At 43.6% G+C, this 15,224-nt stretch overlaps 1 protein-coding gene across 2 annotated transcripts in view; it reads left to right on the forward strand.

Moving 5' to 3' along the window:
* Window positions 1–14,460, forward strand: part of sbno1 (strawberry notch homolog 1 (Drosophila)) — a 274,172-nt gene extending 259,712 nt beyond the window's left edge. For both annotated transcript variants that reach the window (XM_072514240.1, XM_072514325.1), the window contains 2 exons: window positions 3,955–4,148; window positions 12,737–14,460. In XM_072514240.1, coding sequence (XP_072370341.1) covers window positions 3,955–4,148; window positions 12,737–12,879 — 337 coding nt within the window. In that variant the 3' untranslated portion in view covers window positions 12,880–14,460. The remainder of the gene's footprint in view (window positions 1–3,954; window positions 4,149–12,736) is intronic.
* The last annotated feature ends 764 nt before the right edge of the window (window positions 14,461–15,224 follow it).

The raw sequence follows: 15,224 nt of genomic DNA on the forward strand, positions 1-15,224 counted from the left end.
TTTCTTCCTGCAGCTCTCTGGAAACACATAGACACACACAAGCTGCTTTTTCAAACTGGCTTTCTCCCTTCAAGCAACTCACAGCAAACCAGAACTTCTCAAGCTGCTGTCTCAAACTGGCTTTCTCCTTTTAATCAGCTCACAGCAAAACAGCCATGCGCTTTTAAACTGCTCTCAGCAAAACCAGCCAGGCACTTTTCAAACTGCAAAACAAAACAGCAAAAATGGCTGAACTGAGCTGAGCTCCACCCACTCTATGACATCACTGTTTTCTTAAAGGTACATTGCTTAAACATCCAGTTCTTAAAAGTACTCTCTCATGACAGATCAACGAGGCGAAGGCTGCAACATCTGCCTCCGCGCCCGTTTCCAACCCCGGCTGGTCCGACACCCAGAATATGGCCTCCTGAGGGCCCGGGTCCAGTTTCACGTGCACCACTTTAGAGATTACCCTAAAAACCTCCTTCCAGTAATCCTCCAGCTTTGGACAGGACCAAAACATATGAACATGGTTTGCGGGGCCCCCCTGCAACGTTCACACACAGGGTTTGGTTTAGCACACTGGGCTAAATCGCTGGCTTTTAAAGCAGACCAAGGCAGGCCAGCAGCACGGTTCGATTCCCGTACCAGCCTCCCCGAACAGGCGCCGGAATGTGGCGACTAGGGGCTTTTCACAGTAACTTCGTTTGAAGCCTACTCGTGACGATAAGCGATTTTCATTTCATTTTTCTTTTCATTTCATTTCATCTTCTACCCCCTCAAAGAGCCGGCTCATCCTCGCCCTTGTAAGGTGCGCTCTATACACCACCTTCAACTGTATCAGCCCCAACCTCGCACACAAGGTGGAGGCTTTCACCCTCAGGAGCACCTCACACCAGAACCCCTCCTCCATACCCTCTCTCAACTCCTCCTCCCACTTTGCCTTGATCCTTTCTAGCGGTGCCTTCTCCTCCAAAATAGCCCCATAAACCACCGATACTATCCCCTTCTTCAGTCCCCCTGTCGTCAGCACCTCCTCCAGCAGTGTGGAAGCTGGCTCTACTGGGAAGCGCGGTATCTCCTTTCTGGCAAAGTCTCGAACCTGCATGAATCTAAATATTTCCCCCTGCTCCAGCCCATACTACTATGCCACTAATCTTGATGTCACCTGAAAACTTACCAATCATGCTTCCTAAATTCTCATCCAAATCATTAATATAAATAACAAATAACAGTGCACCCAGCACTGATCCCCGAGGAACACCACTGGTCACAGGCCTCCAGTTTGAAAAACAACCCTCTACAACCACCCTTTGTCTTCTGTCGTCAAGCCAATTTTATATCCAATTGGCTACCTCACCCTGGATCCTGTGAAATTTAACTGTATGCAACAACCAACCATGTGGTACCTTGTCAAAGGCCTTGCTAAAGTCCATGTGGACAACGTCGACTGCGCTGCCCTCATTTACCTTCTTGGTTACCCCTTCAAAAAACAATCAAATTTGTGATTGAACCCTCCAATCTTGGCACCTCTCCTGTGGCTGTCGATGATTCAAATATCTCAGCTAGGAGACCGGCAATTTCTACCCGAGCCTCCCACAATGTCCTGAGATACGTTTCATCAGGTTCTGGGGATTTATCTCCTTGATGCGCTTTAAGACTTCCAGCACCTCCTTCTCTGTAATATGTACACTCCTGAAGGCATCACTATTTATTTCCCCAAGTTCCCTAACGTCCATGCCTTCTCCACAGTAAATACCGATGAGAAATATTAATTTCTCACCCTTCTCTTGTTGATCCGCACATAGGTGACCTTGTAGATCCTTAAGGGGCTCTACGCTCTCCCTCGTTACTCTTTTGCCCTTTATGTATTTGTAGAAGCTCTTATCTGCCAAAGCAATCTCGTGTCTCCTTTTTGCCCTTCTGATTTCTCCCTCAATTTTCAGTTCTATCCATATAGACTTAGTGGGCGAACCCTGGGATATATCCCCTCTCAGTATTGCCATGATATTCTCCCGAATCAAAAACTCAACTCCCTCTCCCCTTTTACCTTGTGTCTAGCTTTCCGACAGCATCTGTACACTGAAACATTGAGATGCCAGTCCTGCCTCTCCCTTAGCCATGTTTCAGTAATAATTATAATATCCCAGTCCCATGTACCCATCCATGCCCTGAATTCATCTACTTGCCCGTCAGGCCTCTTGCATTGAAATTAATGCAGTTTAATCTAGGCTTCCCTTGCTCTCTGCCCTGCTTTCTCAGACCATCTGTCTGGTCATGTTTTGTACACTCTCCCTGTGTTTTATTTCTCTTAGCATTACTGGACCCATTCACCCATCCAATGTTTTCTGCTCCTCTGCTAACATTTCCACCTCCGCTTCCAAGGAGGTGATCCGATCATCATCATCCAAGACTGTCTCCTCCAATCGCTGTTCCACCCTGTCCAGAGCTGTCCGAATTGGCTCAGTCACTTTTACGAGATCATCTGTGACTGCCTGCCTCTGCTTTCTAATCTTCTCTGTCAAAAATTCCACCAACCTCTCCGTTGTCTTCTGAGGGGGCAACGACGACACAGGGGCCTCCGCCATTTTCAACACTCCTGCGACACGTGGGCCTTCTGAGTCCGATTAAGGTACCCAAGGCTGGAATTGAACAGGGTCCCTGGTTTTGCCACTGTTATTTTTGTGGACTGGATGTTGGAGTTGGGCACCATGGAGATTGGACATGATGTTGCCGGCAGCAAGGGATTCTGTCAGTTTGTATCCTCCGCCATTGGGGAGCACTGGGTTCAATAGGAACGAGGCAGTTGCACCGTCCACACTGCAGAAGGTTTTGAAGGCGGCCATTCGGGGGAGAAAATCTCTCACATAGTGCACAAGGATAAATCTGGAAGGGTGGAGAGGCAGGGGCTGGTGGATTCCATTCTCGTAGCGGACAGCCAGTACACTATTTCCCCAACACCGGGAGCTGTTGGGCAGCACGGTAGCGTTGTGGATAGCACAATTGCTTCACAGCTCCAGGGTCCCAAGTTCGATTCTGGCTTGGGTCACTGCCTGTGCGGAGTCTGCACATCCTCCCCGTGTGTGCGTGGGTTTCCTGCGGGTGCTCCAGTTTCCTCCCACAGTCCAAAGATGTGCAGGTTAGGTGGATTGGCCATGATAAATTGCCCTTCGTGTCCAAAATTGCCCTTAGTGTTGGGTGGGGTTACTGGGTTACGGGGATAGGGTGGAGGTGTTGACCTTGGGGCTAAATTGCCCCTTCATGTCCAACGGTTAGGTGGGGTTACGGGGGTAGAGTGGAGGCATGGGTTTAAGTAGGGTGCCGTTTCCAAGGGCTGGTGCAGACTCGATGGGCCGAATGGTGGTCTGCACTGTAGGGATTCTATGCTCTCGACGGGCAAGGCAGTGAACCAGCTGCGCTCGGGGACCAGTCGTTTTTGGCGCACAAGCTGAGGTGGCAGGCTGGCCCTTGGGAGATATTGCCCTTAATTGGAAAAGAAAATAATTGGGTATTCTAAATTATTATTTTTTTTCAAGAAAAAAATTGTTAGGAGGCAACAGATGGTGATGTGGAGCTTTACGAATCTTTTGATACACCGGAACAAGCAAGCTCCTGCTTGGCATTTTATTGTGGGAAGAGAAAATTAAGACGCCAACCATCTTGAATTGCAACCCTTTTCAATGGCCTGAATTAGCCATTCATTGATGGCTTCGAAGTTGATTTTCAATTTGTTCGTTTACATTGTGGAAGAAGGTAGTTTTAATCCTCCAAAAATAAAGTGGAAAGACATTGTGATCGAATTTATCTGGAGTGTGAAAATATATCTCCCTCATTTCTTTAGACACAAGACAAGTGCATGCAAAGCACTGGACAAGTCCCAGTGCATTTCAAGACTAATTTCAGTAACTAATATCTTTTCAGTGACTAATACTGTTGAAGAGTGAAATGACTGCTGTAATTTTTTCATCCTGATAGGCGTGGAAACTGCAAAAAAGTAAGCCTGGGAATGGTTTGTGAAATTGGGCTGCGGTGTCGCACCTATCACGTCCTCTGTGGCTCAGTCCTTAGTGTCTGGACAAAAGTGGAAGGAGTCTTGGCATCTGTGAGTGGAACAAATGTAAAAATGCAGATAGTGCGATTAAAAACAGAAGATGGGCAAAGGATTGTAGGTGAGTGTGAGCAATGGATTAGTATTATACCACAAGTGGAAACACAACAGTTTGCTTCATGCTGAGGCTGGATTGTAACCTATCAAAAATGCAAAGAAGCAATTATTTTTAGCTAAGTATTGTGGAGAATATCAAATTTGAGAACTTGTCTTTGTACAATAAGACCTTGCCTTTTCTGTTATTTTATCTATGTCTCATCGTAAGTTTTATTCCAGAATTTTCTGATTGGTGTGGGTGATTGCAATCCTTGGCAGAATGGAGAAACCCTTTAACCTTCCATGTGTTAAAAGCTGTGTTTATTTCTTTGGTAGCTCGGATCCAAAGTCAGTGTTTTCTGTGGGTCTGCCAGAAAAGTGCTCCCCCCTGATTTGTCAAACGGTACACCTGTGATCCATTGTGCAATTAATACATCGATAATTCCATTCTTCTGGAATTCACTGCGTCGTTGTTTGATATTGTGACGTAATGGCATATAGCATGATGAACAATTTATCACAACCACTCGTTCCAATTAGAATGTTCTTTGCTCCTTGTTTATGGAGACTGGTACAGCTTGATTTTTGTTGTGGGATCTGAGTTCCTGGCATGGCCAGCATTTATTGCCCATCCCCATTTGTCCTTCAGAAGGTGGTGATGAGCTACTGCCTGGAACTAAGAGAGGTGCACCCACAGTTACATTAGGGAAAGAATTTCAAGATTTTGCCACAGCGATGATGAAGAAATTATGTATATCCAAAACCGGATGGTCATTTTTCTCTTGAGTCCCTGTTTATGTTGAGCTTTTGTGATTGACCCCTGTGCAGTGCAGTGTTCGTTAAATCCTGGGTAAGTTCCAGATAATAACACAAGGCCAGTTGTTCCTTTTCAAAGCAAATCCATACTTTCTTTTTTTCTTCATGGTTTATTTGTTCTGGAGTTGTCACCATTTTAAAAAAAACCTGAAATATGACTATAAGAATGGAGTAGAATTAGGCCACTCGGCCCATTGAGTCTGCTCCACCATTCAATCATGGCTGATGCGTTTCTCATTCCCATTCTCCTGTCTTCTCCCCAGAACCCCTGATCCCCTTATTAATCAAGAAGAAACTATCTATCTCTGTCTGAAAGACACTCAGTGATTTGGCGTCCACAGCCTTCTGCGGCAAACTCTTCATTACAGGGATTATTCTTGTGAAATGAAATGAAATGAAAATCGCTTATTGTCACAAGTAGGCTTCAATGAAGTTACTGTGAAAAGCCCCTAGTCGCCACATTCCGGCGCCTGTTCGGGGAGGCTGTTACGGGAATTGAACCGTGCTGCTGGCCTGCCTTGGTCTGCTTTAAAAGCCAGCGATTTAGCCCTGTGCTAAACAGCCCCTAAACAGGGGTTGTGAACCTCCCCTGGACCCTTTCCAAAGCCAGCACATCCTTCCTTCGATACGGGGCCCGAAACTGCTCACAATATTCCAAATGGGCGGCATGGTAGCTTAGTGGTTAGCATTGTTACTTCACAGCACCAGGGTCCCAGGTTCGTTTCCTGGCTTGGGTCACTGTCTCTGTGAAGTCTGTACAGACTTCTAGTGTCTCCGTGGGTTTCCTCCAGGTGCTCCAGTTTCCTCCCACAACTCCCGAAAGACGTGCTTATCAGGTGAATTGAACATTCTGCATTCTCCCTCTGTGTACCCGAACAGGCGCCGGAGTGTGACGACTAGGAGATTTTAACAGCAACTTCATTGCAGTGTTAATGTAAGCCTACTTGTGACAATAAAGAAAAAGAAATGGGCTCTGACCAGAGCCTTATACAGCCTCAGAAGTACATCCCTGCTCTTGTATTCTAGCCCTCTCGACATGAATGCCAACATTACATTTGCCTTCCTAACTGCTAACTGAACCTGCACATTAGCCTCAAGAGAATCTTGAACTAGGACTCCCAAGTCCCTTTGTGTTTCTGATTTCCTCAGTATTTCCCCATGTAGAAAATAGTCTATGCCTCCATTCTTCTGACCAAAGTGCATAACCTCACAGTTTTCCACATTGTATTCCATCTGCCACTTCATTGCCCACTCTCCCAGCCTGTCCAAGTCCTTCTGCAGCCCCCCCTGCTTCCTCAGTACTATCTGTCCCTCTGCATATCTTTGTATCATTTGCAAGCTTAGCAACAGTGCCTTCAGTTCCTTCTTCCAGATCATTAATGCATATTGTGAAAAGTTGTGGTCCCACCACCGGCCCCTGAGGCACACCACTAGTCACCGGCTGCCATCCTGAAAAATAACTCTTTATCCCCACTCTCTGCCTTCTGCCAGTCAGCCAATCCTCTATCAATGCCAGGATCTTACCATTAACACCATGGGCTTTTAACTTATTGTTAAAAGGTTGCTGCATAAACTAAAGATGCATGGCATTGAGGGTAAAGTGGTAGCATGGGTAGAGGATTGGTTAACTAACAGAAAGCAGAGAGTGGGGATAAATGGGTGTTTCTCTGGTCGGCAACCTGTAACTAGTGGGGTCCCTCAAGGATCAGTGTTGGGCCCGCAGTTGTTCACAATTTACATAGATGATTTGGAGTTGGGGACCAAGTGCAATGTGTCAAAGTTTGCAGATGACACTAAGATGAGTGGTAAAGCAAAAAGGGCAGAGGATACCGGAAGTCTGCAGAAGGATTTGGATAGGTTAGGTGAATGGGCTAGGGTCTGGCAGATGGAATTCAATGTTGCCAAGTGTGAGGCTATCCATTTTGGGAGGAATAACAGCAGAATGGATTATTATTTAAACGGTAAGATGTTAAAACATGCTGCTGTGCAGAGGGACCTGGGTGTGCTGGTTCACGAGTCGCAAAAAGTTGGTGTGCAGGTGCAACAGGTGATTAAGAAGGCTAATCGAGTTTTGTCTTTCATTGCTAGAGGGATGGAGTTCAAGACTAGTGAGGTTATGCTGCAATTGTATAGGGTGTTGGTGAGGCCGCATCTGGAGTATTGTGTTCAGTTTTGGTCTCCTTACCTGAGAAAGGACATATTGGCACTGGAGGGAGTGCAGAGGAAATTCACTAGGTTGATCCCAGAGTTGAGGGGATTAGATTATGACGAGAGGTTGAGTAGACTGGGACTGTACTCATTGGAGTTTAGAAGGATGCGGGGGGAACTTATTGAGACATATAAAATAATGAAGGGAATAGATAGGATAGATGCAGGCAGGTTGTTTCCACTGGTCGGGGAAAGCAAAACTAGGGGGCATAGCCTCAAAATAAAGGGAGGTAGATTTAGGACGGAGTGTAGGAGGAACTTCTTCACCCAAAGGGTTGTGAATCTCTGGAATTCCTTGCCCAGTGAAGCAGTTGAGGCTCCTTCTTTAAACGTTTTTAAGAAAAAGATAGATGCCTTTCTAAAGAATAAAGGGATTCGGGGATATGGTGTACGGGCCTGAGAGTGGAGCTGAGTCCACAAAGATCAGCCATGATCTCATTAAATGGCGGAGCAGGCTCGAGGGGCCAGATGGCCTACTCCTGTTCCTAGTTCTTGTGTTCTTATGAGGGGCAGCACGTAGCCTTGTGGATAGCACAATTGCTTCACAGCTCCAGGGTCCCAGGTTCGATTCCAGCTTGGGTCACTGTCTGTGCAGAGTCTGCACATCCTCCCCGTGTGTGCGTGGGTTTCCTCCGGGTGCTCCGGTTTCCTCCCACAGCCTAAAGATGTGCAGGTTAGGTGGATTGGCCATGATAAATTGCCCTTGCTGTCCAAAATTGCTCTTAGTGTTGGGTGGGGTTACTGGGTTATGGGTTTAGGGTGGCGGTGTTGACCTTGGGTAGGGTGCTCTTTCCAAGAGCCGGTGCAGACTCGATGGGCCGAATGGCCTCCTTCTGCACTGTAAATTCTATGATAATCTATGATGAACAATCTCCTATGCGGCACCTTGTCAAAGGCCTTCTGGAAATCTAAATAAATCACATCCACTGGTTCTCCTTTGTCTAACTTCCTTGTTACATCCTCAGGGAACTCTAACAGATTTGTCAAACATGACCTCCCCTTGACGAAACCGTGCTGACTCAGTCCTATTTTATCATGCACTTCCAAGTACTCAGCAATTTCATTTTAATAATGGACTCTAAAATCTTACCAATGACCGAAGTCAGGCTAACCAGCCTATAATTTCCTAACTTCTGCCTCCCTTCTTAAACAGGGCTATTGCATTAGCCGTTTTCCAGTTCTCTGGGACCCTTCCTGCCTCCAGTGATTCCTGAAAGATCATCACCAATGCCTCCACAATCTCCTCAGCTATCTCCTTTAGAACCCTGGGGTGTAGTCCATGGAAATGTTTGTGCATTTGTGCAAATGTGCAGAATTCTAGTGGGAAGCATTTGTGTAATAAAGGCTAACATTCATTAGCAGTCGATTAATTGAGGCAGTGATATTGTCACTGAACTAATATTCAAGAGACCCGGGGTAATGCTCTGGGGACTCTGGTTCGAATCCCACCACAGCAGATGTCAAAATTTGAATTGAATAAAAAATCTGGAATTGAAAGTCAAATGATAACCATGAAACCATTGTCAATTTTCGTTTAAAAACCCCATCTGGTTCACGAATGCCTTTTAGGGAAGGAAATTGACTGTCCTTGCCTGGTCTGGTCTACATGGGTCTCTAGATCCACAGCAATGTGGTTGACTCTTAAATGTCTCCTCAATGAAAGATGGGCAATAAATGCTGGCCCAGCCTGCAAGGCCCACATCCATGGAAGAATTTTTTTAAATACGAAACGCAAGCCATAGCCAGCCGATGTAGCACAATGTAGATATCGTGCAGCATAGAATTGTGTACAGTGTTCCAAATGTCAGTCTCATAATATAATACACAACCAAGCTAATACACAAGGAGAACTACAAAATAAAATAATGATGGAGTGTGTGAGAATAGATTAGTTGGTCACCATAGTCTTCTAGAAAGATATAAATACTAAACTGGTAATCAAAGGCAGATTGGCATTGATTAGGGACCAAAAATCAGCTCCTCTTGTCGAGGCGGAGAGTATGGCCCTGTACATTTCCTCCCTCTTACTAATGAAGAGGATGATGCTGATATCACAACGGCCAAGGTCACAAGGAAGTTCTGTAAGATGAAAGTAGATAAAGGATGTATCAAAAAGGTCAGCAGTACTCAAAAGTTGAGAAGTCACCTGCTCCGGATGGAGTGCATCTTGTGTTGGTGGAAATTGCAGAGGCTCTAGCTCCAATCTTCTGATCCTCCGATAGGACATTGATGTCAGAGGATTGAGGATCTTGAATGTTACACCATGGTTCAAAAAGGGAGGGACAGATAAACCCTGCAACTACAGCCAGTCAGCCTAAAAGTCAGTGGTGGCTTATCTTTGTGAGGCGTTAATTCAGGATTCTATAAATTAAAGGCAGCACCAATTAGTTGAAAGTGAAAGGTGCAAAGTTTTTTGAAGCTACAGAGAACTTTGAGAGTAATGTGGTTGATGTGTCTATGGACTTCTAAAGTATCATAATATTGTTAGCAAAATTGAAGTGGAGTTAAGAAACAGAAAAGTGAGACCTCCCCGGATGTAGATATTACAGAATCACCTCATCATAGTGGTTACAGCACAGGAGGAGGGCATTCTGGGCTGACCTCCCTGAAGGAATACCCCCCTGCCTTCTCTCTGTAACCCTGTGCATTCTTCCTTTAAGATAACAGTCTTATTCCCTCTTAAATACCTCTATTGAACCTGCCTCCACAACACAGGCAGAGAATTTTAAATCTGTGAAAGTTTTTCCTAGTTTCTCCATTGCTTCTTTTGTCAATTATCGTAAGTCTATGCCCTCTTCTCATTCCTTCCACTAATGGGAGCAGTTTCTCCCTTTATTTTTTTAAATAACTTTAGAGTACCCAATTATTTTTTCTCCAATTAAGGGGCAATTTAGCGTGGCCAATTCACCTAACTTGCACATCTTTGGGTTGTGGGGGTGAAACCTACACAGGATTGGGGAGAATGCGCAAACTCCACACAGACAGTGACCCAGGGCAGGGATTCGAACCCGGGTCCTCAACGCCACAGTCCCAGTGCAATGCCTCCCTAGTTTCTCCCTTTCTGCTCTGTCCAGATTCCTCATGGTTTTGAATACCTCAATCAAATCTCTTCTCAACCTTCTCTTCAAGGCAAGCAGTCTCAACATCCCCAATCTGTCTGCATAATTGAAGTTCCCTATCCCTGAAACCATTTTCATTAAACTTTTCTGCACTCTCTCTGATGGCTTCTAATCTTGAAAAAATGGGGGGGAAATCTTTCCTGAAGTATTGCACCCAGAACTGGATGCAATACTCCAGTTGAGTAGAACCATTGTCGAGGTTTACCAGTGTAAAGGAGTATAGGTTTAACAGAACTTGCTCATGTACTCTATTTCCCTGTTGACAGAGGTCAGCATCCTGTATGCTTTATTAGCTGCACACTCAACCTATCTTGCCACCTTAAATAATTAATGCACATAAACACCCAGGTCTCTGATTCTGCATTCCTTTTAGAATTGTACCCTTTACTTTATATTGTCTCTCCATATTCTTCCTACAAAAATGAATCACTGCACACTTGCATTAAATTTTATCCACTCTGTTCACCCATTTCACCAATCTGTGTACTTTTGAGGTTCTGCACTATCCTTGTTACACAACAGTATTTTCAAGGTTTTGTATTCTCAAATTTTGAAGTTGCGTCCCGTACACCAAGGTCTAGGTCACTATTGGGAAGATTGAGAGTCCTAACACCACCGATTCTTGGGGAACTCCAATACAAGCCTTCCTCATGACTGAGAAACAACCATTGACCGCTCAGCTCTGATTCCTGCCACTCAGCCAATTTTATATCCATGTTGGTACAGTCCCTTTCATTCTATGAGCTATAACTTTTCTCAAGTTTGTGTGTAACACTTTACCAAATGCATTTTGGATCCATGGGAAATAGAAGCAGGAGTAGGCCACACAGCATGTCTCACCTGCTCTGACATTGAAACAGATCATGGCTGACCATCTGCTTCTGCGCCATTTTCCTCACTATCCCATATTCCTCTGTGCCATTAGTATTCAGAAACCTATGGTGGCCCAGTGGTTAGCACTGCTGCCTCACAGAGCTGAGGACCCGGGTTCGATCCCGGCTTCGGGTCACTGTCCATGTCGAGTTTGCACGTTTTCCCGTGCCTGCGTGGGGCTCACCACCACAACCCAAAAAGATGTGCAGGGTAGTTGGATTGGCTACGCTAAATTGCCCTTTAATTGGGAAAAAAATTGGTTACTCTAAATTTTAAAAAAATATTAAGTAGGGAATTTGAAGTCGAAATTGTACTTTAATTTCATAGATTACATAGAACATACAGTGCAGAAGGAGGCCATTCGGCCCATTGAGTCTGCACCGACCCACTTAAGCCCTCACTTCCACCCTATCCCCGTAACCCAATAACCCCTCCTAACCTTTTTGGTCACATGGGCAATTTATCATGGCCAATCCACCTAACCTGCACGTCTTTGGACTGTGGGAGGAAACCCGAGCACCCAGAGGAAACCCACGCAGATACGGGGAGAACGTGCAGACTCCGCACAGACAGTGACCCAGTGGGGAATCGAACCTGGGATCCTGGCGCTGTGAAACCACAGTGCTATCCACTTGTGCTACCGTGCTGCCCTAATATTTCGATAAATTATTCTGCTTTTATGAAGAGCTTGACTCAGCCTTGAACTTCCACTTTGAAGGCCAGAGATGGAACCTTTCACGAGAACATGTTAACTTAATAGTCGTTTCTTTCCAGATTTGAACACCCTCCTCTAGTGCAGCCCTACAAAGAACTTTTAAAGGATTCAAGTCCAGTGTTTACCATTCAGTAATGTCAGAACTTGACTTCTCAGCAAGTATTAATGTCCTCGTGCTCGCAATTGCTTTAGCTGCAAGATTATGTCCCTCGATTTTTCTATTTTGGGGGTGCATATCCAAAGGTTTCCCTTTGGCTGCAAATGGTTCCAGAGAACCAGAGGACTCTGATTAATTGGCAAAAAAACAGTGGTAACGTGAGGAAAACTTTTCACGCAGCTAGTGGTTAGGATCTGGAAAGCACTCCCTGAGAGTGTGGTGGAGGCAGTGTCAATTGAGGCTTTCAAAAGAGAATTGGATTATTCCATGATTGTGTGATTCAGCTCAGCTCCATTCTTGTAGTACACTGTTTGGACAGGTGAATATTTTGTAAACTTAAGGATTTAAGATCCGTTTCTTTGCCATCACTCACATTATTTAATCTTTCTTTATCAAGGACAGAGACTTCTCGTCACTGACAATTGTGATTGACTAGGATGGGGCATTATTTCCCCTGGATGATGGCTGAGTGCAGGCTGTTGACAAAGTCTCATGACTGAAGCAGACAGCCACAAATTGCAAAGCATAATTTTGTCCATGTGTCTTAATGTTTGAACTTGGTGTTTTTCTTCATTGGTTCATGACTCAGGTGCTCGATTATTTTCACAAATGTTTGGTATAATCCTGAAATCTGACTGAAGGCTGTATTTCTCTTGTGCAAACTATAGGTTGTGATCGCACTGATGTATTCTTAATCAGTAAACCTATATAACTTTGTATTACAGGTTTGATAATTCCTCAGAACTGTGTCTCGCCATTGATGAACATTCTGTCAACATCGGACCAGTCACAACAGCTGGCACTGCAGCAGCAACAGATGTGGCAGCAGCTCCACCCTCAAAGCATGAGTCACATGTGCAATACATAGTGACTAGCTGCACATACTGATGCTAACCTTACTTGAAAACTGTAACTTACAGAAGTGCAACGCCATGTGACCTTCACTATTTTCAGAAATTCAGGGTCATATTCCAAAGAGATTCCTTGATTAGTGAAGTATTGGTGAAAATAGTGAATCTGGGATTACCTGTAATTAAATCAGAGACAAGTTCTGATTAACAAACGGGCGAAAGTTGAAGGCCAAGATATTTGGACGCTTTACTTTTTTCTCTTCCCCTCCTACAACTCTTCATGTTAGCACTTTGTTCTTTACTGACAGCTGCTATAATTCTCCACTTTCATTTCTACTGTTCCAGTAATGGAAAGCAATGTGTGCATTCTTTGCGCACCAAATGCTTCATCTTCAAATTAATTTCACTTAATTTCCTATGTCTTGTTTTGTAGCATAAGTGAGGACATTTTGTAGCTTGTTACAAATGAGTGTGCACTGGTTCTGGAGACATGCTGAAGGCTACGTTACTTGCTGTATGTACCTGAAATGTTTCATGTTAAATACATGCTTATTGGAATTACAACCCTGTAAAATTCTTCCCATTTCTGGGCTAGGTTTGTAAACCCTGCAGTCTTAAAAGTGAACAAGCATTCATTCAGGGTTTGATTATCATGTATATCCTATAAGCAGGATGTAAATATGATACAAAAAATTGCAAAAATCTTGGCCTACTTTTTAAAAAAAGGCAATATAATTGAAAATTTATTGGGTGAATTAATTACTTTATACAGAAGCTGTTTTGAATATGTTGATATGCTTTCTTTCTCCACGATGTGTAATTTCTGGGTAACTGCAAAATGTATGTTCTGTATTTGTTTCATGGCACAATCTTAAATTATCTGGTGATTTTATATTAAAATTCTGAGAACCACTTTAACAGCTTCATCATATTTAATCACTAATCTAGTATTCGTTGCTTATTTTCTACCAGGCAATTTTATGCAGCACTTAGTGTAGTTTAGACAACATCTTTCAACATAGTGGATAGCAGTTTTTAAATAAAAACTGTAATTTGTGAAGCTTGATGGGGTGTTCTGGATTGTGGTAATTGTGGGTGCATGCGAGTTGATGCTGGTGTGAAGCTTGAGTGCCGACACGACACCCCTTTGTCATAAAATTCAAAGCTAATAATTCAAGAAATGTACAGCTTTGTACACTCTGATTCACAAATATGCTGGTTGCATGTTTTACTCATGCTGATGAAACTGGATGCTTCGACTAGTTGTAAAATGTAAGACAACTGCAGGAGCCTCTCAGACAACAGCACGATGTGTAATTTCCTCAAGTGCTATTCACACAGTTCAATGCTGTTAAATATTTAACAGTAGGTATTACTTCAGTTAGTGAGACTTGTACAGTACAAATATGTATAATCAATACTTTGTTTTGACTATAAATAGTTTTATCAGAAGTAAGGGAAATTTTGCCATTCATGCTGGCATCAGTTGCACTAAAGATACTGAATTGTTTGTAATTGTATATTTAAGTTAGAATTGTCAACAAATAAGTTGCTGAAAGACAGGACTTTTACAGACTTAATAAATCATATTGTATGAATGGAAACTAGTGGTGTAGAGTTTTTAAAGATGAGAAAAGTGGTCATTTGTATTCTGCAGGATACAGATGTATATCCTGACTGAACTAATTAAAAAGTGGGATATTTGTTTTCCATGTGACATGGTTACACTTCCCAGTTCTCCTAGTACTGTGGTAAGTATTGAAATTTTCATTGTTCACCCAGTGTTCAATTGGGGAAGAGAGAGGAGAAATGGTGAGGTTCTCTCTCTGACTTTATCCCCATTGCTCTTTTTGGAGGCGAGCTTTCCTCTCCGGCTTAGTGTAACTGGAGAATGTTTGCCTCTGGAATTAACATCTTGTGCATCAATTGATGTTTGAGCCATTGAATCCATGGATCTGTCAATATTTAAGGCTTTACAATGTTGGCTCTTATTTTAGCTTGACATTCATAAGCGTAATTCTCCACTAGCTGGGCTGTCTATATTTGCCATTTAAATAGAACATAATGTTACAATTCCACAGATTTTTGTTAAAAGGAAAGTTATTTTGATGATCCTTGCTATTGTATTTGACCTGAATGAAGGACCATTCAGTCTTCGTAGATTTGGAAGTGTGCCTGCATTTGGAGCTTCCTTTTCTAATTTCCATTCATGTTGGCCCCAACAACCAACTTTCAAAATAACTTGTGTGCTATGCTTATAAAATAAAACCTTAAATACATACAACAGGGTTAATTGTTAGCAAGGTGTGTGTTATCAAATTCTTAGGATTCTCCAAACTGTTTGTTGACTAGGATATGGAGG

This window comes from Scyliorhinus torazame, chromosome 1 (assembly GCF_047496885.1).
Source record: "Scyliorhinus torazame isolate Kashiwa2021f chromosome 1, sScyTor2.1, whole genome shotgun sequence".
NCBI classification, from domain to species: Eukaryota; Metazoa; Chordata; class Chondrichthyes; order Carcharhiniformes; family Scyliorhinidae; genus Scyliorhinus; species Scyliorhinus torazame.